The sequence below is a fragment of the Malaclemys terrapin genome, chromosome 3 (genome assembly GCF_027887155.1).
Source record: "Malaclemys terrapin pileata isolate rMalTer1 chromosome 3, rMalTer1.hap1, whole genome shotgun sequence".
In the NCBI taxonomy this organism is placed as follows: Eukaryota; Metazoa; Chordata; order Testudines; family Emydidae; genus Malaclemys; species Malaclemys terrapin.
Window position 1 is genome coordinate 10,820,417 of NC_071507.1, and position 23,656 is coordinate 10,844,072.

A 23,656-nucleotide genomic window follows, 5' to 3' on the forward strand; every position below is an offset into this window, starting at 1 on the left:
AAAACAGGCTTTGACAGTGGGAAAACTATGAAAGTGATAAGGAGAGGTGGAAAGATGCTTGGGAACTGAGACTGATGTAGACCAGAGCTGTATTTCATCAAGCAGGAACAAAAAGCCTTCTCTTAAATTAATGTACCAATAACTATTTGTTCCCTGATTAGAAATAAAAATAGAAATTCTAGTTTATATAATCTTGTTGTGGTAATAAATTAAAAGGACTGGTGAGTTAAGAAACAACATTGCTTTTGTTGGCACACGACACAAACTGGGTCTGGATTTTGCAGTTCAATTTCCCTGACAATCCATTTTTGATCTTTTTTTAAAAAAACATCTCATTTCTTATTGACTGTCTTCAAGTACTGTGTGATCTGCTCAGAATAAATGTTTTAAAACTGATGCACTATAAGGATGAATAACAATTTCCTGAGGGGATAGAGTCTGAACTGTTGGAAATTGTCCACACCTTTGAGGTATGTCTACACAGCATTTTGGAGTGAGCAGGAGCAAGCCTCCGCTTGGTCTCAGAAGGCCACACCTCTCCCCTACAATGCTATGTACACATACCCTGATTCTTTTCTGACACTGCTGCATTTGTTGTTGTTTTGAAGGTTTTTGGGGTTTTTTGTTTTTTTGGTTTTTTTTTTGGTGTGTGGCAGGTTAGAGAGTGACACTTGTTGCATATAAAACACTTAAATGTCTTTCTTTCCCATTACATACGTGAGGCGGTGAGGATCAACTGCAGAAAATTAGCAGCGATGAGTAGACATAGGACTAAGAGTGAATTACCTTGCTAGAGATGAATGAAACAATTCAGATGCCCTTTTTGTTTTCTTTCTCTGATCTATGCTGTCTGCTTGTACAAAGAAGGAAAACTTGCTTCATGCACTGACAGACTCTCTGCATATTAAGGGCCTGTCTACACTGAAGAAATATTTCAACGGTTTAAGCTAAATCAATTTAAAGCTGCTTACAACCATACAGTAAAATCCTGCCCCATTGAAGTCACTGGGGGTTTTGGCATTGATTTCAATGGGGCCAGGATTTAATCCATAGTGTAGACCCAGTTTTAGGTGGATTGTCCTATGAAATGATAGGGTCTAAATTAGCTGTTACCACTCAAGAAAGTGATTTTGGAGTCATTGTGGCTAGTTCTCTGAAAACATCCACTCAGTGTGCAGGGACAGTGAAAAAAGTGAACAGAATGTTGGGAATCATTAGGAAAGGGATAGTAAATAAAACAGAAAATATATTGTCTCTATACAAATCCATGGTACGCCCATATCTTGGATACTGTGTACAGATGTGGTCACCCCATCTCAGAAAGGATAGATTGGAATTGGAAAAGGTTCAGAAAAGGGCAACAAAAATTATTACGGGTATGAAATTGTTTCCGTTTGAGGAGAGATTAATAAGACCGGGACTTTTCAGCTTGGAAAAGAGACGACTAAGGGAGGATATGATTGAGGTCTATAAAATCATGACTGGTGTAGAGAAAGTAAATAAGGAAGTGTTATTTACTTCTTCTCATAACACAAGAAATAGGGGTCAGCAAATGAAATTAATAGGCAACAGATTTAAAACAGAAGGAAGTATTTTTTCACACAACATACATTCAACCTGTGGAACTCCTTGCCAGAGGATGTTGTGAAGGCCAAGGCTATAACAAGGTTCAAAAAAGAACTAGATAATTTCATGGAGGATAGGTCCATCATTGGCTATTAGCCAGGATGGGCAGGGATGGTGTCCCCAGTCTCTGTTTTTCAGAAGCTGGGAATGAGCAACGGGAAGGATCACTTGATGATTACCTGTTCTGTTCATTCCCTCTGGGGCACCTGGCATTGGCTACTGTTGGAAGACAGGATACTGGGCTAGATCGACCTTTGGTCTGATCTAGTATGGCCGTTCTTATATTCTTATGATTACAAATTGGATACGATACAAAAATCTACATATTCTGTAATTTATTTTTATCACACATGGTGGATCTAGCTGATTTAATAAGACTGTACTTCTGTAGCATCCTTCATCTGAGTCTCTTAAAACAGTCAGCAAACACCAATTTTAGCCGCACAAATCCCAGGTAGGGAATGAACAAATACATTAACTGAGGTGATGAGAAGGTTTGCCCAAGGTCACACAGAAAATCAGTAGCAGAGCCAAGAATAGAATTTCAGAGACCTGACTCATTCACTTGCTCTGCTGGACAGCACATGATTTCTTAAAAATCTTGCTTTTGAAAAAGTGCTACAGGCTAGCAGTCCATGTGAACAAAGCTGGTGGCACTGAATCTTCCTGTTGCAGGTGAGTGGAACAAGTTTCTAAAAGCAGCAATAGCAATAACAGAGTCAGATGTTTAATGCCAGAGGATAAAAATCTTGTTCACTAATCTCAGCTCAGTCACATAAATCAAGAGTAAAAATCTAAGTATTCTGGGAAAATCTTTGGTTAAAGAAATATTGAAAAGAATAAACAACCTGATACCGTGGTCTTGGACCCAAAGAAGACATCACCTGGGATACAGAATTGGGTGGATTTTGGTGGTACTGGTAGAAAAGACTTTGTCATGTCACTGGAGGGAAACAGGAGGTGGGGTATCTGAGACATGCGGACTATTCTGGAATCCTGTATTGATGGGATTTTGTAGGAGAGCAAGAAGATGTACAACTATTAAGGAAAAAGAACAGGAGTACTTGTGGCACCTTAGAGACTAACAAATTTATTAGAGCATAAGCTTTCGTGGACTACAGCCCGAAGTGGGCTGTAGTCCACGAAAGCTTATGCTCTAATAAATTTGTTAGTCTCTAAGGTGCCACAAGTACTCCTGTTCTTTTTGCGGATACAGACTAACACGGCTGCTACTCTGAAACTATTAAGGACTGAAGGGTGGGAGGCAGAAATATAGTGAGTGGTGCATAAAAATCTAAGCCTGAATAAAACTAAAAACACACATCTCAGTGCTTTTATTAATTTATTAAAAATGACAGTGCATTAAATAACAAATTCATTTGCACCTCTGGATTCAAAGCAGCTGGTCAGATCTGTCAAATACTATTTCTCTTGGGTGAATGAAAGAGTTCATGTAGGCTTCCAAGATGGTGTATGAGCATGATGATCTTACCATGTTGGGGCATGTGTACAGCAAGTACTAGGATATGTGCCCAAACTGGCTCTATTTTTCCAAGAGTTAGCATAGAAAAGCTGCAGAACTGAAGACACGCAAATTAACTTTGAAAATAAATTAACTTTTAGATTTTGTGATGTTCTTAGCTACACCAGTAAAATAACAAATGATTTTTTTTAAAAAAAATATGTTTTTAAGGTATCCATTAGTGTCTTTAAAATAAGTGCAATAACAGCCAAATTTTAGGATATGTGTTTAATATATAAAATATAATCATGAAACAGATTTTACAGCTCTGCAGATTACTTTCATGTGAATCCAGTTCTGGCCACTTTAAAATTGACGCTGTTTATCATTTTAAATCAATTTAATGTTTTTCAGGCATTTCATGGTAGTTTTCTTGATTACTGCCTGTTACCCCAGCCACTTGACTTTTACAAACCTAATTGTGGGAAATGTTTTCCAATTAGTAACTCAATACACTGGAAAATTAAAAAGTTGGCTTTAAAGATTTAAACTTTCAACACAGGTTTGATAATTTTTTTTTTTTTTTTCAAATAATCAGCTGATATTTTAGGTGCTTCTAGGCTACCCTTTTATTTCCCTTTTCTCTTAAAACAAAATCCTTTTTTTAAAATATCTAGAATGTAGAGGAATTTGCTCATTAACAAATCAGTCTCTCAGTTTTCTTTGTGTTCCTATATTTGATTTCTCTGAATTCATGAGAGCAAGTTTCCTCCATTGCTCTTGATTGAAGGTGAAGATGAACAACATGAAAGACATGTTCTATATATACACTTTATACATATTGTATTCTGAAACCAAAAATTGATATAAAAGCAGGGTTACTTTTTATTCATGGTTTTTCATTTCTTAACCCAGTTACATGTGAATAAAGATGCCTATCGTGCTTAATAGCGTAACAAGCAATTAAAGAAGTTGACAGATGCAACTATAGATTAGCCATTGCCAGTGTAAAATACTGTGGGATTTTTCCTTTTCTATCACCTTAATATTTATTTTCCTATACAAAAATTAATAACATTTAGTATATATGTGGTTTTTCATCTTCAGAAGGGTTTACAGGCTTTGTTAACTAAGTAATCCACATAATACCTCTGTGAGGAAGCCTGCTGGGTAAATATTAGCTCTATTTTAGAAACTGAAACCTGGAAAAATTCAGGCCAGGTTTTGCAAAAATGTTCACTAGATTTTGAGGTGACCCAATTTTTGAGTGCCCAGCTTGAGAAACACAGGGTCTGATTTCTATGTAATCAGCATGTTGCAACTCCACTCAAAGTCAGTGGCACCTCTGAATGTTGAACGTTGTTGAAAATCAATCCCTAGGTGTATCGTTTCTGTAATATGCAATTTTTGAAAGAAAACCACATATTTTGTTCTCTTATAATTTTCTGAAAACTTTCTGGGCTGAAAGAGAAATTTAAAAAAATTAAAACAGTTCATCCATTATTAAAATGGAAAGTAAAAAAAAAAAAATCTTTTTAGTGCTTAGAAAACATAACAAACCAACCCCCCAAAAACAAAAGCAAACAAAAAACCCCAGTAGAACCAAAAAACTGTAAACTTGGCATGATCATATTGTTTGAGGAGGAAAGTTAACTGAGACAAGTATATAAAACAAAACTAGTATTTTTAAAGTTATAAGGGTTTAACGTTACAAGTCTGTGCATGTGTAATCAATGTATCTTTAATCTGCTAAATTATTTTGGCATAAGGATTTCACATCTGCAGATACTTTATACTGGAACATGGACTGCATGTGGTGTTTCTTTTTTCATAAAGAATTGCCTTCTGCGGTAGGTAACTTCATATGACAAGGGGAAGGAAGTGTGTTCTAGGGCAGGTGGGGCATTTCTCACGGTCTAGTAGAGGAGTCAAAGTCTTCCTGAACTAGCTGCATGTCTGGGGACATGGAGCAGTTTGTTGCCTGTGATTCTCTCCCTCCCATTATACTGGTGGGGCAGAAGAATAATCTAGCCCAATTCCCTGCAGCTGCTGTAAAATGTGTCCAGGACATATAAGCCTGTGTGCATTACTTGTTTCAGAACTCCTTTTCCTCCTCATTTGAGGGACTGATTCATTACTTTACCTTACTTTTTGCTTTATCTCATCTTCACCTTAAAAGAACTTTGAAAGTAACTTTCCCATGATGCCAAGATGTAAGATCTATTTCCTTTGTCATAACATACATCAAAAGAGATGGTAGCTTTCTACCTAATTTTTAAATGGCATTTTTATTGCGGTTAAGCAATTTTGTAGTGACTCTAATTAATCTGATGTATTATAGAATATATCTCATATATCCACATGGTTTTTGTGTGTGTGTGTGCGCGTGCACACGTATAAAATAAAAAAGGTGGTGTATTATTAGTAGGCAGTTAGTAAAACACCTTGGGTGTGCTTTGCCTTTTACCTTTAGTTACCTAGGAAATGTACTAGTAACATATTAATACGTACCCTGGAAATCTTGGCTTTTTATTTTTAAACTTTGACTAATTAATATTAAAATGCAATTTGGAAAGTGTTTTATGCAAATCTATAAATATTATTTCATGACTACAAATATAAGAGAATGGTATTGAAAAGGCTTAAAAGTATCTTTAACTACTATTTATGTCTTCATAAAATTATTTTACTTTTTTGTTTCTTTGTTTTTGTTTCCTGGTCCCTTTTTTCCTCTCAGCTACCTTTTCAACAACATTCTCTGGCCCAAAGACCACTTTTAATGCTAATTTTGTCATTTAAAAATTGCTAGGGACTTCAATGAACAATTCTATTCTTGGGTGTGAAGCCCTGATTCTGACTCTGGTGTCCGGGTAGAGAAAGAAATGTAGAGTTGTTCATGTTTAAACAATAAATAAATTAGGAGGTCAATTTAGTTTTAATAATAGAAAGCTAATGGGCTTCACACACATCCTTTGAAATGTCCTCTGGGTTGATGGAAGAAGTGAAAATTGTTAAGGCTCTCAGTTCTACATATCTGTGTATAATGACATCCATTTCCATACTATCTGAGACCCTCTCAAACACTAATTAATTTATTCTTGCACAGCCCTTTTTAGTAGGCATTACTGTTACCTTTGTTTTACAGATGGAGACTGAAGCACAGAGATTAAGTGACAGATTCACACAGGAAGTCTGTGCCAGAACAGGGAATTGAACTCAGCTCTCCTGAGTCCCCTCCATCCATCCCTCATCAGTTCAGCTTCTTAAGATGAAAAGTTTATTGCAGATGGTCTGGAGTGGATGCAGGAGAAGGGTCACTTACAGCCTTTGGATGCCTTTTTCATTAAGAAAAGTGCTTATGCCCATTATATTAAGCATTGAGCTTGAGAACATGGTAAATGACCATATTTCAACTACTGGTAAATAAAAAACCCCAAAACATTGATTTCGTCTTTGTTGTAAATGTATTAATCACCCAGGGTCTAGAAGTTGTGATTGAACATATTCCCAAGAGAAATCCTTCCATTTTTTTCTAACAGAGTCATATAAGAAATACCTTTTTCTTGTTTACAGCAAAAGTAAAATAAAATACATCAGGGATTTAGGGCGTTTTATTCATGCCTGTACTCGCCCTTTACTTGTCTGTCCATTCTTTTTGTTATTAAGCCCATTCATGGGAATAAAAACAAACCACAGTGAATATGAGTTGCTCATGCCCTCATTTGTGGCCTGTCATCAGTGGCTTCACAGATTGTCAGAACGTTAACTGCAGCACTTGAGAAGGAAAGGGTGCATGCAACTTTTTGTGAGCTCAGGATATCTGTCCCCGATCTGACACAAATGTGATCTTGCAGTTTTTGTTTATGTGGATCCATTTTGACACAGGCAGAGACATGATACATCCCTTTACGATGTTGAAATTGAACTGATATTTGGAGCCTTTGCCCTGAGGAAGAACTTGTGTTTTGCAATTGCTTGCGCTCCTGGCCTGATGGCTTCTTTCCATTTGTAGGCTACAAAATTGCCTCCTACAGAATTGCACTGGTTGGCAACTGAAATAAACTTGTTCTCTCTACTGCATTTTATGCCACTTTTTCAAGAGTATGCCTCACAGAGTGGTTTTTGGAAGACCAGTTCTACATTTTACATATAGTAGGGATTATAGGAAGCAAATTTAAAATAAAAATAGTGGAGTGAGGAGCTTTATATAGAAACATTATTTCATTGTATTGTGTCGTATGAAAACAGTTGATTTTTGAGCCTGTCAGGTTGCGAGGAGCATTTTAATAATTGCATGCATTAACAGCTGTGTGTGTCAACACTAAGTTTGAATTTCTCAGTCATGAGATTCTGCTGCTCCATCAGACTTGGAACTTCTAGGTTTCTCCATCCTTTCTAAGTATCAGAAGCATGTAAGAAGTTCTTCATTTTCTCTTTCCTGCTCTTCCCCAATCCCTAGTGCTCTCTGCCTGTCAGCACCCTCTACAGGTGTGCCTGATGATCTGCTGCTCTGATGTTACTCCTCAATTTTTTGCTTCTGTGCTCACAAACAGAGATTTTCTCTGCAATCTGTTTTGAGAATTTGTGTGGCCCTGTTCTCCCTCTCCCTCCACCCTAGTTTCTGTCTAGCAAGGAGAAAGTCTTAGAGGGATCACTTTGAGGAAGGCTTCATACTCCTGTAATTTATTGATAAATCCCCAGATGCTTGTCCCTTCCCCCCTTCATCCCATCGAAGCACCAAGTATGGGACTCTCATCCCTTTTGGAACCTTTGGTGCAAGAGCTATACACACCACTGCCAAAAAAGCGAATCATTCTCTTCTGAGGATTCCCCTAGATATAACTTGTCTTCACCCCAATCCTGTGATTATGAAGTGGAATTATTCTCCTGCCATGAGCACTTTGAATCAGATGATTCAGGTTGCCTGTATCCTACTGAAATTTTGGAAGTTATGGTTGAATAGATCAACTCCCTTTCAAGATTTCCAAATCAGCAATCCAGTCTCTCCCTACCCAAGACGTGGTGATGATGACTCACATGACTATGTGTATCTCCTTCTCCATTTTGAACCTCCTGTGACATCACCAGATTCTCTGCCAAGACTCTTCTCTGCAACGTATTTTGGCTCAAAGGAATAATTTGGCTCTAGTCTCTAGATCCAGACACTGCTTCCAGAGGCAACCTGGTTCAGGCATTCAAGCACCTTTTCATAGATTCATAGATTCATAGATTCTAGGACTGGAAGGGACCTCGAGAGGTCATCGAGTCCAGTCCCCTGCCCGCATGGCAGGACCAAATACTGCCTAGACCATCCCTAATAGACATTTATCTAACCTACTCTTAAATATCTCCAGAGACGGAGATTCCACAACCTCCCTAGGCAATTTGTTCCAGTGTTTAACCACCCTGACAGTTAGGAACTTTTTCCTAATGTCCAATCTAGACCTCCCTTGCTGCAGTTTAAACCCATTGTTTCTGGTTCTATCCTTAGAGGCTAAGGTGAACAAGTTCTCTCCCTCCTCCTTATGACACCCTTTTATATACCTGAAAACTGCTATCATGTCCCCTCTCAGTCTTCTCTTTTCCAAACTAAACAAACCCAGTTCTTTCAGCCTTCCTTCATAGGTCATGTTCTCAAGACCTTTAATCATTCTTGTTGCTCTTCTTTGGACCCTTTCCAGTTTCTCCACATCTTTTTTAAAATGCGGCGCCCAGAACTGGACACAATACTCCAGCTGAGGCCTAACCAGAGCAGAGTAGAGCGGAAGAATGACTTCTCGTGTCTTGCTCACAACACACCTGTTAATGCATCCCAGAATCATGTTTGCTTTTTTTGCAACAGCATCACACTGTTGACCCATATTTAGCTTGTGGTCCACTATAACCCCTAGATCCCTTTCTGCCGTACTCCTTCCTAGACAGTCTTTTCCCATTCTGTATGTGTGAAATTGATTTTTCCTTCCTAAGTGGAGCACTTTGCATTTGTCTTTGTTAAACTTCATCCTGTTTAACTCAGACCATTTCTCCAATTTGTCCAGATCATTTTGAATTATGACCCTGTCCTCCAAAGTAGTTGCAATCCCTCCCAGTTTGGTATCATCCGCAAACTTAATAAGCGTACTTTCTATGCCAATATCTAAGTCGTTGATGAAGATATTGAACAGAGCCGGTCCCAAAACAGACCCCTGCGGTACCCCACTCGTTACACCTTTCCAGCAGGATTGGGAACCATTAATAACAACTCTCTGAGTACGATTATCCAGCCAGTTATGCACCCACCTTATAGTAGCCCCATCTAATTTGTATTTGCCTAGTTTATCGATAAGAATATCATGCGAGACCGTATCAAATGCCTTACTAAAGTCTAGGTATACCACATCCACCGCTTCACCCTTATCCACAAGGCTCGTTATCCTATCAAAGAAAGCTATCAGATTGGTTTGACATGATTTGTTCTTCACAAATCCATGCTGGCTATTCCCTATCACCTTACCACCTTCCAAGTGTTGGCAGACGATTTCCTTAATTACTTGCTCCATTATCTTCCCTGGCACAGAAGTTAAACTAACTGGTCTGTAGTTACCTGGGTTGTTTTTATTTCCCTTTTTATAGATGGGCACTATATTTGCCCTTTTCCAGTCTTCTGGAATCTCTCCCGTCTCCCATGACTTTCCAAAGATAATAGCTAGAGGCTCAGATACCTCCTCTATTAGCTCCTTGAGTATTCTAGGATGCATTTCATCAGGCCCGGGTGACTTGCAGGCATCTAACTTTTCTAAGTGATGTTTAACTTGTTCTTTTTTTATTTTATCCGCTAAACCTACCCCTTTCCCATTAGCATTCACTATGTTAGGCATTCCTTCAGACTTCTCGGTGAAGACCGAAACAAAGAAGTCATTAAGCATCTCTGCCATTTCCAAGTTTCCTGTTACTGTTTCTCCCTCTTCACTAAGCAGTGGGCCTACCCTGTCTTTGGTCTTCCTCTTGCTTCTAATGTATTGATAAAAAGTCTTCTTGTTTCCTTTTATTCCCGTAGCTAGTTTGAGCTCATTTTGTGCCTTTGCCTTTCTAATCTTGCCCCTGCATTCCTGTGTTGTTTGCCTATATTCATCCTTTGTAATCTGTCCTAGTTTCCATTTTTTTATATGACTCCTTTTTATTTTTTAGATCGTGCAAGATCTCGTGGTTAAGCCAAGGTGGTCTTTTGCCACATTTTCTATCTTTCCTAACCAGCGGAATAGCTTGCTTTTGGGCCCTTAATAGTGTCCCTTTGAAAAACTGCCAACTCTCCTCAGTTGTTTTTCCCCTCAGTCTTGATTCCCATGGGACCTTACCTATCAGCTCTCTGAGCTTCCCAAAATCTGCCTTCCTGAAATCCATTGTCTCTATTTTGCTGTTCTCCCTTCTACCCTTCCTTAGAATTGCAAAGTCTATGATTTCATGATCACTTTCACCCAGGCTGCCTTCTACTTTCACATTCTCAACGAGTTCCTCCCTGTTTGTTAAAATCAAGTCTAGAACAGCTTCCCCCCTAGTAGCTTTTTCAACCTTCTGAAATAAAAAGTTGTCTCCAATGCAGTCCAAGAATTTGTTGGATAGTCTGTTCCCCGCTGTGTTATTTTCCCAACATATATCCGGATAGTTGAAGTCCCCCATCACCACCAAATCTTGGGCTTTGGATGATTTTGTTAGTTGCTTGAAAAAAGCCTCATCCACCTCTTCCACCTGGTTAGGTGGCCTGTAGTAGACGCCTAGCATGACATCTCCCTTGTTTTTGCCCCTTTAAGCCTAACCCAGAGACTCTCAACACTTCCGTCTCCTATGTCCATCTCTACCTCAGTCCAAGTGTGTACATTTTTAATATATAAGGCAACACCTCCTCCCTTTTTCCCCTGTCTATCCTTCCTGAGCAAGCTGTACCCATCCACACCAACATTCCAATCATGTGTATTATCCCACCAAGTTTCAGTGATGCCAACAATGTCATAGTTGTATTTATTTATTTTGAAAGGATAAAGTTCCTTAGTGAGTCCCTTTTAGGGTTGCCAACTTTCTACTTGCACAAAACTGAACACCTTTGGCCCGCTCCTCCTCTGAGGCCCCGTCCATGCCCTGCCCCTTCTCAGAGGCCCGGTCCCCCCACTCACTCCATCCCCTCCTTCCTCTGTCGCTCGCTCTCCCCACCCTCACTCACTCGCTCATTTTCACCGGGCTGGCTCAGGGGGCTGGGGTGCGGGAGGTGGTGTGGGCTCCGGCTGGGGATGCGGGCTTCGGGGTGGGACCAGAAATGAGTTCAGAGTGCAGGAGGGGGCTCCAGGCTGAGGCAGTGGATTGGGATGCAAGAGGGGGTGAGGGTTCTGGCTAGGGGTGTGGGCTCTGGGGTGGGGACAGGGATGAGGAATTTGGGGTTCAGGAGGGGGCTCCAGGCTGGGGGGTGGAGCCGAGGGGTTCAGAGGGGGCTTCTGGCTGAGGCAGGGGGGTTGGGTGTGGGAGGAGGTACGGTCTCTGGGCTGGAGGTGCAGGTTCTGGGGTAAGGCCAGAAATTAGGGGTTCAGGGTGTGGGAGGGGACTCCAGGCTGAGGCAGGGGGTTGGGGTGTGAGGGGGTGAGGGCTCCGGCTAGGGGTGCATGCTCTGGGGTGGGACTGGGGATGAGGGGTTTGGAGTGTAAGAGGGTGCTCTGGGCTGGGATTGAGGGGTTCGGAGGGCAGAAGGAGGATCAGGGCTGTGTGGGCCATGGGGTTGGGGTCCTGGAGGGGGATGGTCAGGGTGCAGGCTGCAGGAGGCACTTACTTCAAGCAGCTCCCAGAAGCTGCGGCATATTCCCCCTCCGGCTCCTACGTGGAGGCAGGCCGGGCGGCTCTGCGTGCTGCCCCATCTGCAGGCGCCACCCCTGCATCTCCCGTTGGCCGCGGTTCCCAGCCAATGGGAGCTGTGGAGGCAGTGCTTGGGGCAGGGGCAGCGTGCAGAGCTCCCTGGTTGCCCCTACACGTAGGAACCTGAGGGGGGACATACTGGCTGCTTTCCAGGAGGCGCAGAGGCTAGCAGGGAGCCTGCCAGCCCCATTGCCTGGTGCAGCTCCGCCAACCAGACAGTCAACAGCCCAGTCAGCAGTGCTGACCGGAGCCGCCAGGATCCCTTTTCGACCAGGTGTTTGAAAACCAGACACCTGATCACCCTAGTTCCTTTACAAAAAGCCAACAAAACTAAACAAACAAATAAAATCTCTTACATCCTCGGACTTGAATATGATGATGATCATCCACCCATCACTGAGATGCTCCAGGAAGCTTCGGGGAACTTTGCTGTGACTTCGAAAAGTCTCGTTTGATCCACCAGGGCCAGGAAATTCCAGCAGTAGCCAGAAAGCTACCCCAAATGCAGGTTAAAGACAGTGAAGCTCTGCAGGCCCAAATCCTCCTTCCACTGGAGGAAAGCTCAAGAGTTTCTTTTTGGCTTTATGATGCTTTTAGTGCAAACTGAGCGTATACCTTTGTTGCCCTACTGCTGATTATACATTGTGACATACCTAACCATTACCAGCTTTTTGACCACCTGTGATATCATCAAGAGGTGATCATCAGGATCTAGTTCTTTGCTCCATACTTCTGACATCAGAGAGTGGAATAAAACTGTAGCTAGCATTGTCTAGCCCTGGGAAATTGTACATTAAAAGGAAGCTGCACCCACTTGCTGAGCACAGCAGTCTGAAAGCTCACATGTTGAGAAGCACTGCTCACCACATCTGAATTGTGAAATGTATTTCAAAATGGTTTTAATTAAAATTTGTAAGTTGATCATGTTGTTGAAGTCAGCAGGCATCTTCTTGAGAAATGAAATCATTTGTGACGACAGCAGAACAAAAAAGCTAATCTGTTTCCATTCTTCTCTGATTTTGTTTTAACCAAAGATTAGAGTGAATTGTTTTGCTGATCATACCCCACAAAAAATTAGGGCTCTAAGGAATTGGCTGCCAGGGAATGACTGGTGGTGATAAAGCACTTTTGGACTGGCAAAACTGAATGTAAAATCACCATTCCTCTCCCTCCCTTCTCAAGATTGTTTACTTTGATCTTGCCTTTCTTTTCAGGCTACTTGTAATGATGAATGTGCAAGGACAGGAACTAGAGTGTGTGCACCAGAAACAGGTTATGTGCATATTTGAATTTAGAAATAAACTTTACCGGTCTATTTTAATTCCTCTTCTGCTTTTTGGAGTGTTGGATTTAATAGTCTTGCCTGTTTGCCAGGCTGTGCAGAGTCACCCATCTGAGTTTAGCCCGGGCCAACGTTTTAGCAGGCTGTAGGCAAGCGACATTGCTTGACTGACAAATTCAGACCATATCCTGGTGGTTTCTATTCTGATTCTGTTAAAAAAACATTTTTATGTCCCCTTAAAGGAATCCATAACATGATCAATGTATTTTTGCAAGCTGCCTGAGCCCAGAAATGTTGTTATGAATTAATTAAATTCTGTTGCTGGACCATGACACACAGGCAATACCCTGAGATAACTTTAAGTCCTTTGCTTAATAATTAAGTGATGAAGGTTAATATATAAACAACATGTTTCAGGCTGGGGAAAGTAAGGTTATATTGAAGTTCCTAAAATTAAGGCAGGATAAACATTTGATTGCTAGCTATTTATATATAACACATGTCTAAAATGTCTTTACTAGTAGTTTTGAAATGCCAATTTTAACTGTATTTTTCAATATGGTGTACAGTTTTAAGTGTTATCAGATTTTTAGATTACAATATTGCCAATCCCAACCCTTGAAAAATCATGGGTCAGGCTCCCCAAAGTTATGAGACTGGCTTAAAAATCTTTTTTTTTTTTTTAATTATGTGTTCTTTTTATTTATCTTTGATTTTTGAACATTTAGGGTTCACATTTTAAAGCTTTCCTCTGCAACCATGAGGGCTACAAACTTACTTTTTTCCCGGAAAAAAGTTGAGATTCTCATGAAATCACATATTTTTTTGGGCATAAGCTTTCGTGGGCTAAAACCCACTTCATCAGATGCATGGAGTGAAAAATACAGTAGCAGTATATATATCACAGCACATGAAAAGATGGGAATTGCCTTACCAACTGGAGGGTCAGTGCTAACGTGGCCAATTCAATTAAGTTGGAAGTGGCCTATTCTCAACAGTTGAAAAGAAGGGGTGAATATCAAGAGAGGGAAATTACTTTTGTAGTGCTAACGAGGCCAATGCAATCAAGATGGACGTTGCCCATTTTGTGATATATATACTGCTTACTGTATTTTTCACTCCATGAATCTGATGAAGTGGGTTTTAGCCCACAAAAGCTTATGCCCAAATAAATTATTTAGTCTCTAAGGTGCCACAAGGACTCCTCGTTGTTTTTGCTGATACAGACTAACATTGCTACCACTCTGAAACCTGTCATTGTGAAATCACATGACTCCAGGAGGTTGGGCTTTAAAGACCAAATATTGTGAGACTTGTAATGAAAACATTAGAGTTAGCAACACTGAGCAATGTAAGTCCCAGGGTTTTTTCTTTAACGTCTTTGGATTGGAGTTTAGTCTGTACAGAGAGCTGTTTTCTCTACTGCTGCAGTGGCAGCAGCTATGTTGAGATGCTTTTCTGACAGATGCGTAGTGTAGATGCAAGGTATAAAGAAGCCTGCACAAGGGCCATTCTTTCCATCACAGGGCAGGGTCTAAGTGTTTGAAGAATTAGCATTAGTGAGACCCAGCAGGCCCACTGCTCACATAGCATCTTGTACACCTCTACCTCAATATAACGCTGTCCTCAGGAACCAAAAAATCGTACCGCGTTATAGGTGAAACGGTGTTGTATCAAACTTGCTTTGATCCCCCGGAGTGTGCAGCCCTCCCCCTCCCCCCCCGATCACTGCTTTACCGCGTTATATCAGAATTTGTGTTATATCGGGTTGCGTTATATCGAAGTAGAGGTGTATCTTGGTGATCCTTTTCTGCCTTGTGTCCTTTTATGTGTAATTTTAGCGCCCAAACAAAAACCATTTAAAAAATAAAATCTGACCTCAGGCTGATGTCTTTCAGGCCTAAATATTTATATTTTCTATATTCAGTACAAAATGGCTTAAGGTAACATTTAGCATGTACCAATTATTTAAAAATTCATCATAACTAATACCTTCAGTGTGCCAGGTGTTTGATTGTGTGCAGTGTAATGGCTTTATATTACCTATATTGTTATGTACTGTCTGTAACTTTGAAGTTTGCCAGTCAAATCAAAAGTTTGCTGGGACTAAATAATGATTCACTAGAGGTTTTTAGAGGTACTTTGTCATCAGTTTAAAAACTTGGAGAGGTTTGGTATTGCAGCCATCTGTTAATTCTTGGATCTCTGGAGGAAAGAGAAGGCCGCCTTTTGAAAAATAGATCAAAGCATTCTGTTCTTTCAGTGAGTGATACCTATACGTAACTTAGAAGCTTTGCAAACTGATTACACAATGCCTGTCTCATCTGGCAGAGTTTTGTATTCTACTTACTGGTACAATGTTGATCATACATTATTTTGTAATTGCAGGTAAGCTGTTGTTGACTGCTTCTGGTCAGTAATTACTTCTGCAAAAGTATTAATCTGAAATGTGAAATAACGGGAGAAATGTCTGATTTACTTAATATGGCATTGCAATTGGTAAAAATCACCATAATGAAATCATGGTACATTTTTTTTAGATTTCTGCTCAACATATTTAGCACTCTTTCAGAGTAAGAGACGCTCAAGTAGTGTACTTTCTGTAATACCTTGAACATTAGGTCTAGATGTGCCTTTCAGTTTCAAAGATCAAAAAAGTGCTTTATTTTATAATTTATCTATTTTGCTGTTACTTGGAATAATTGTTCCCACAACTGAAATGCTGGAGTTGAATATGCAGATGTTTAGCAGTGAAAATCAACACCCTGTAATATTTAGGGACAGGAAGTGAAGCATAGAATATCCATTTGAAAGTACAGGGGAAATGTAAGTGGCAGAATGTAAATATCCAGGGATTTGGCTAGGACTCCAGGAATAATATTGCCTACTTTTGTGAAAAATTCCTGAGTATTGTAATGACCATGTGCAGTAGGTCTTTTATAAACAATGTTGCTTGGATATCATCGTGTTAGACACCTTAGAAATGCCTGAGACAGTGAGACAGTCAGACCACAGTACCTCCTAACACCATGGGTCCTTACTGTCTCATAGGGCAGACTATTACATACTGAACTGGCATCTTCACATTTTGCAACAAGTTATGTTTCTTATAGTCCCCTAGCCAAATATCGCTTTGATGTCACCCCGCGCGGCTTTCAGGATCTGACAAGATAATCACTCAAGGATTGCTTTGCCCATGCACCCTATTCTGCGCCAGCTGATGTAGGAGGGGTGGTAGTCTCCTCATTTTATCTCTGCTATTGATAAGGCAGTTTATAAAAAAAAAAAAAAAAAAAGGCACAGAAACGTTGGGAGTCCGTTTCCTACTCTTCCTACAAGAATCTGATGATACAGTCATCTGTGGTCAGGACTGTGACTGTCTAGATTAAGGGTCTGGAACCCCTACTTCATGAACGGAGGCACTTTACAGGAAAAAGGATTTGCCATTCTTCAGTGGCAATTGCTAGCAGTGAAAACTGCAAGGCACAGTTTAAATTGTCGAAAGGGGCTTGTACTACTTCACAGATTCTCCCAGGAAAAATGCAAAGAATATATATGTGTCCTGATGGCCTGGATGCAGCCAGACATTGGGTATGGGTGTCCTAAGGTGTTGATGGTAGGATGATGAGGACAAGTGTTCCATACATTGAAACTGCACATAAGCATGGCTGCCTTCATTTGGCTTTCATAATGAGTAACAGGAGAGACTTCCGAACTTGCCATAAGATGAAGTGAATGACTTTGGGGAAAAAAGTAGAGGCTAGTCTGACAAAAGCTAAGAAGAGAGAAGGTATCCCTGTGATCTGTGGTTCAGTTCTCTTGCTCCAATAAAGGGCAAGGGAAATAGAGCTGTGAAGAAGCCAGTCTTGGTAGCTATTTCTATTGGAGGGGAATTAAGGGCTTTCTACCCCAGTAGCCTGTGGATATCTCTCACACACGAGCAGTGCACGTTATCTAATGCTGCTACTGAATTTGCTTTTTCATAAGCTTTCCAAATTATTCCTCTCAAGAATGAAGTCAAGTTCAAATGTATTAGGAAGAGATGCTGCAGCCATTCCCATCCCACTTGGTCAAGAGTGCCAAAACAGAAAGAGCACACTTTACCAGTTGCATTTATAGCTGACTTGCACCATAAGAACAGCATAAAGCAGCCAAACTGCAGTGCTGAATTGGCCCTTAACTTGCTGTTGACTTACTGGGTTAGAGAGCTGTTTTAGTGAGACTGATGCTATATGAAAGTCTTCAAAGTCCTAATGTTTTTGCACTTGAAAGGCTCCACTATACTCCTGCCTTATTTGCCTGGCAAACCAGTGGAGCCCAGCAGTGCCAGTTGGGCCAAGTTATCTACCAGTGAAGATTCTTGGTTCATATGTCCAGTCTCCCTCACATCCCGTCTCATTCCAACCACTAGAATTCTTGCATATAAATTAATTATAAAGAAAGGATGGTGACTGGTTGAAACTCTGATATCACAATGGCCCCACTTAAAAGTTATCTGAGTTGTTGAGATGACCCTGGCTGTAGCCTTTATAATCCTAACGATTAGATACAGTCATTAATAATATAACATAATTTCTTTAAATAGAGGCCAGATAAAAGATTCCGATTAATGTTAAATATATGGAAAGTTCGAAGAGTGTATTTTTCTGTTATTAAGATAATGTAGGATAAACAGAAGACTGATACAGTTGCTAATTTTTTTAAGGGACTCATTTTAAAATTTATTTTAACCTCTAAAATAATTGTAACATCTCAGAAAATTAATTCAATAGAGTAAGTGCTGCAAATTTGGGGAGGATATGTTGTCTTTTTCTTAGATAAAGTGAAGATTTAACACCTTAGTTATGTGCAAAACACAACGCAGCCTTAAATGTGCATCTGTGACTAGCACATCCTCAAGAATCTGAGTGCTTATGCTTGGTACATCTACCAAGTAGCAATATCTGTTATTTGATATGTTATAATAAGCAAAATAATATTGTTTCTAGCACTGTTTCCCATTATAAATATGTGGAATGCCTGTTAAAACTGGAAATTCCATATCTAAAAATGAAATGTTTCTTTAAAAAGGTTAAAAAACTCTCAGACTTTAATTGTGGCTACTGCACCTCTGACTATGATCACTTGACGGTTTATTTCCTTGTCTGCTGGATGTGTGCCTCACAACAACAACTACTTAACTTTTCTTTCTTTCCTTTTTTTTTTTTTCCAGTGTGGGAACTTTGCTGTCCTAGTGGATTTTCATATTTTGCCTCAAGGCTCCAGTAGAGACTCCAGCTGGTTTTCAGATCATGAGAAGGAGGTACAACAAAATCACTTCTACTTCAAAAGCATGTAGCTGCAGGGAAAAAGTTGGATTGCATTGAACTGTTCAGATTTTCTTCTCAGTACTGTGATGTATTCAGTATTGTGAGTTATACCTAACCCTGACCTTTGGGACTACGAGGCCTGTGATGTGTGTTATCTCCCCTCAGGTCACTAAGTGACTGCTTTTAAATATTAAACTATTTTGTGTGCGCTATTCTGACTTGAATATTTTTTAGATTTATGAACATAATGTAAACACATACTTGTAGTGAGTATGTATGATTATCTTAAGCTAAGAAAATGATTAATAAAATGAAGATTATGTAAGATGGATACCGTCCTTTTCTACAGTTCCTATCAAATGTCTTTTTATTAATTGTTTATTTTTCCTTGCTCTCAGAAATACGAGTGTTGCACCAAGAGTATAACAAGTGCAAGAAAATGTTGTCTTGGTATTCAGGCTATAGTGTCAGCAGATCTTTTATCTCCTGTAGAATGAAAATCTAACCTTATTCTTCAAAGGTCCATTAGAATTCCAAACAGGAACTAGGTTTAGGACCATAGATGAAATGTTGCAAAATTACTGTAATATGCATCAGTGACCAAGGACATGAAGTTTGTACCTTTCATGAGATTTTTTTCCTATGATTTCTATTGGGATCTAGTAACAATTTACTGGATGATTTTTTTTCTCCATTACAGGCTATTGTGGGAACTTGAGTCTCCTATTAAAATGAATGTGAGACATGTAAGTTGCCTCAAGTGCCAGTCCTTTCCCGCAAGTCTCTGTTACGGTACTTTTCAGCAGACCGCTTTCCTAATAATGGCATAATTGACTTGTCATCACAGAACATCCCAATACTTCTCACAAAATATTTTGCTTCAGTAGTGTAAAATCAAAAGGCGTAATGATTTGTTATTCTGGGGTGGTGGGGAGCAGAATATTTAGCAGTATGATTCAACTGATCTGTGCCTTATAAACCGGAGAGAAGTTTATAGGAAAAGTCTTTAAAATTTGCTTCTGAGTAAATGAATCTTCATTAAAGCTTCTGTTTGTAACTGATTTTACTGTCCCAGTTTATCTGACTTCCCAGTGTTTTAAAAAAGTATTTTGCATGACTGCCAAAATATAAGATATGAATTTCAGGAAATTGGATTTAATAATGAGGCACAACAGGGTGTTTGATACTCGTCTGTGACCTCACACTTTGAGTAAAGCACAAGGGTTGAGTGTCTTCACCAGCTGAGAAATGTGATTATAATAGCTCAACAACATATGTCTTAAAAGCCTTATTGAGATTTTGTGTTGATATAATAAGGTGGGAAGGGAAACGATTAATAAGAAACCATAGTCAAAATCATACCCCATGTAGAAAAACTTGGTGCAGGGCCTGGGAGCTTTTCAGTTTTCAACCGACACAGTTTTCTACTAATCACTTTGTGGCTTGCCTCCTGGCCTTTTCCAGACTCTGCAGAGCCACGAAGGGGGAAGACCCCATTGTATTAATTTAGATCAGTGGTCTCCAACCTTTTTACGCACAAGATCACTTTTTGAATTTAAGTGCAACCCAGGATCTACCCCGCCTCTTCCCTGAGGCCCCGCCCCTTTCCTGAGGCTCCACCCCATTCACTCCATCCCCCTCTCCCCCTCCATCGCTGGCTCTCCCCCACTCTCACTCACTTTCACTGGTCTGGGGCAGAAGGTTGGGGTTCGGGAGGGCATGCAGGCTCTGGGCTGGGGCTGAGGGGTTTGGAGTTGCGGGAGGGGGCTCTGAGTTGATCCTGGGGCAGGGGGTTGGGGTGCAGGAGGGGGTGAGGGGTGCTGGCTCTGGGAGGGGGCTCAGGGTTGGGGGTTGAAGTGAGGGCTCATGCCTGGGGGCACTTACCTCGGGCAGCTCCTGGGTGGCAGCGCAGCGGGCTAAGGCAGGCTCCCTGCCTACCCCGGCCCCACTCAGGCACATCAGCATCTCCTCCCCATCACGAGCCAAGCCACTCCTCCCACCCTGCCAGCCAGGAGTGCACCACATGGCCATGCCACTCCCGGAAGGGGCCAACGCGCCCCTGCGGCCCCTGTGGGTGGGCACGTGGCTCTGCGTGCTTCCCAAGTTTTGGTTCAGTTTCTAGTCCCACACTCTTCTTATTTACCAGGCATGATCTTTATACAGTCCTGGTGTTAAATCAGTAGGCATTTTTGTTTGGACTAATTCAGGGAGGTTTTTTTGTCTTCCTTTTACCTTTTCCCATCAACAATTTTTGTTTATAGGTTATTGTGACATCTTATGAACTTTCACTCACTTTTTACAGTTGTGCTCCGTTCGAGTAAATTTGTAGGCCCAGTTATCACAATAGCTCCTCTGTGCTCAAGGATCTCTGTAGAACTATGAGATGTGCAGGCTACTCCCTGCCCCAGAGCAACCCAAGTCTCTCAGGAACCTTGATTCCATTGGTTCTCTGATTGCCCCGGGGCCAAAATCCAATGAGCTGCTGACAGTTTGGTGTGGGAGGGACACTCTGGAAGGCTATTACATAGGGAATTATGTATGAATTTGCAGGGGAATGATACTGTGTTCCTGGCCCTTTCCTTTTGTAGCTGCTCAGCTCTTCCCCCATTGGCACCGTACTGCATTGGTAGAAGGAGGAGAGAGACTGGTTGCTCCATTATCTACTTCTCTGACTGAGTCAGTGGAGAGCAGGATAGGAGCTCTAGTGTTTGTGCCTGGGCTGAGGGGAACCTCTAGTAAAAGACACTGTGATGGGTTGGATCAAAGAAACCCCCTTGGGAACTGCCACCTGATGTGCCAAGACTACTTCTGCCCCTGCTTTCCTGCCCTGGCAGCTTAGGACTCCAGCACCCTGTCTTGTTGAGCCAGACACGCCAGTCTACTCCATCACAGACCCAGGCTCTGAACCACGTGCCCCAAAGCTGCAGACTTAACCTGAAAGCAGTTTACAGAATTGTTCCTGTCTTTAACACTCTAATACCCAACTCCCAATGGGGTTTAAACCCCAAATAAATCCGTTTTACCCTGTATAAAGCTCATAAATTGTTCGCCCTCTATAACACTGATAGAGAGATATACACAGCTGTTTGCCCCCCCTCCCCCAGGTATTAATACATACTCTGGGTTAATTAATACGTAAAAAGTGATTTTATTAAATACAGAAAGTAGGATTTAAGTGGTTCCAAGTAGTAACAGACAGAGCAAAGTGAATTACCAAGTAAAATGAAATAAAACACGCAAATCTAAGTCTAATACAATAATAAAACTGAATATAGATAAGGTCTCACCCTCAGAGATGTTTCAATAAGTTTCTTTCACAGACTGGACACCTTCCTAGTCTGGGCACAGTCCTTTCCCCTGGTACAGCCCTTATTCCAGCTCAGGTGGTAGCTAGAGGATTTCTCATGATGGCTGCCCCCTTTGTACTGTTCCACCCACTTATATATCTTTTGCATAAGGCGGGAATCCTTCGTCCCTCTCTGGGTTCCCACCCCTTCCTTCTCAATGGAAAAGCACCAGGTTAAAGATGGATTCCAGTTCAGGTGACATGATCACATGTCACTGTAAGACTTCATTACCCACTTGCCAGCACACACGTCTACAGGAAGACTTACAAGTAAAACAGAGCCATCTGCAGTCAATTGTCCTGGTTGATTGGAGCCATCAAGATTCCAAGCCACCATTAATGGCCCACACTTTGCATAATTACAATAGGCCCTCAGAGTTATATTTTATATTTCTAGTTTCAGACACAAGAGTGATACATTTATACAAATAGGATGACCACATTCAGTAGATTATAAGCTTTGTAATGATACCTTACAAGAGACCTTATGCATGAAGCATATCCCAGTTACATTATATTCATACTCATCAGCATATTTTCATAAAATCATATAGAGTGCAACGTCACAGACACATTTTCAGTTTGTAATCAGATACAAATTTTCTTCTTAACACAATCACACTTGGTGTCCAGTTTAGAGCCTTGAGGACCCCAGGTTGAACACCACTACATAGAGGTTGTCTGTAGGGTATTCTTTGTGGGTGGGGAGGGAGAATGCTGCTGCATTGACTCAGTTGCCCTTTCTTTGATGAATTTGAGTAACTTCCTCTGCTTTTCTGCCTTTCTCACCCTCTCCCTAGAGGTAATGGAGTAGAAGATGTGGCTTTATAGTTTAACAACAATTTTGTATTCTGATAAGTTTGTTGCATCAGTTTCATTGCTGTGCTATATGTGTGTGGCTATAATGCCCCATTAACAAGATCAGTTGAGTTCACAATTCTATTTTATAAGTGAAAAAGAGGGATATTAATTTTCTTTGATAAAAGCGCCAGTTGACATTTTTAAAAGGTATGCTTATGTTTATTTTGAGTTCTAGTCCAGTAATCTCTTCATAAACACGACAGCTAAAAGAAATATTTTGAATATAGATGTAAGGAAGTTTATATTAATCTTTATTATTGCAAAGGGAACCAAGTGCATCTGATGTTTCAGCTACTTCCTGGGTTTGTTTGTTTTTTTAATTAAAAATATTTTTTTCCATTGGAGAATGTGCAATGAGGTTACTTTGACGCGTTAAACAGCAGACTAGATTCGAAGAACCCACGCTTTATGTGTGCTCTCTCATTAAAATGAAAACGTCATTCTAACATTAAGGAGAAAATAGCATGCATGGATCATTGATATGCATGTAGTACATTATTTTGAGACCTAATCATTTATACCTGTGTTTAGATCATCTGTTTTCATGTGACTATTCTGCATATTTTCTAGATTAGTCATAGTTGATCCCTGCAAAAATCTTTAATTTAAAAAAAGTACTCATTTAATTTTTCATCTGTCTGAACATGAAAAATTTAAACCTAAAATTATATCTTGGTGTCCAACAAAGCATCAGTTCTTTGACAACGAGATACTGTGCAATGGAAAATGGGAATATTGAGAGAGAGGCCAAAACGAGTCCATATACAGTCAACTGAGAATTTGTTCAAAGTACTGTTGAGACCAGATGTCCTGTTTTTAAAGGAACAGTCCGATTTTTGGGGACTTTTTCTTATATAGGCGCTTATTACCTTCCACCCCTGTCCCGTTTTTTCACA

At 40.5% G+C, this 23,656-nt stretch overlaps 1 protein-coding gene across 5 annotated transcripts in view; it reads left to right on the forward strand.

The window, feature by feature from the left end:
* SLX4IP (SLX4 interacting protein) overlaps positions 1 to 23,656 on the forward strand; it is a 120,583-nt gene that overhangs the window by 44,691 nt on the left and 52,236 nt on the right. For 3 of the 5 annotated variants that reach the window (XM_054024484.1, XM_054024485.1, XM_054024482.1), the window contains one exon: positions 18,457 to 18,546. In XM_054024484.1, the coding sequence (XP_053880459.1) occupies positions 18,457 to 18,546 (90 nt within the window). Of the gene's footprint in view, positions 1 to 6,233; positions 6,483 to 18,456; positions 18,547 to 23,656 lie in introns of all 5 variants that reach the window. The other 2 variants (XM_054024480.1, XM_054024481.1) reach the window with 1 other exon arrangement.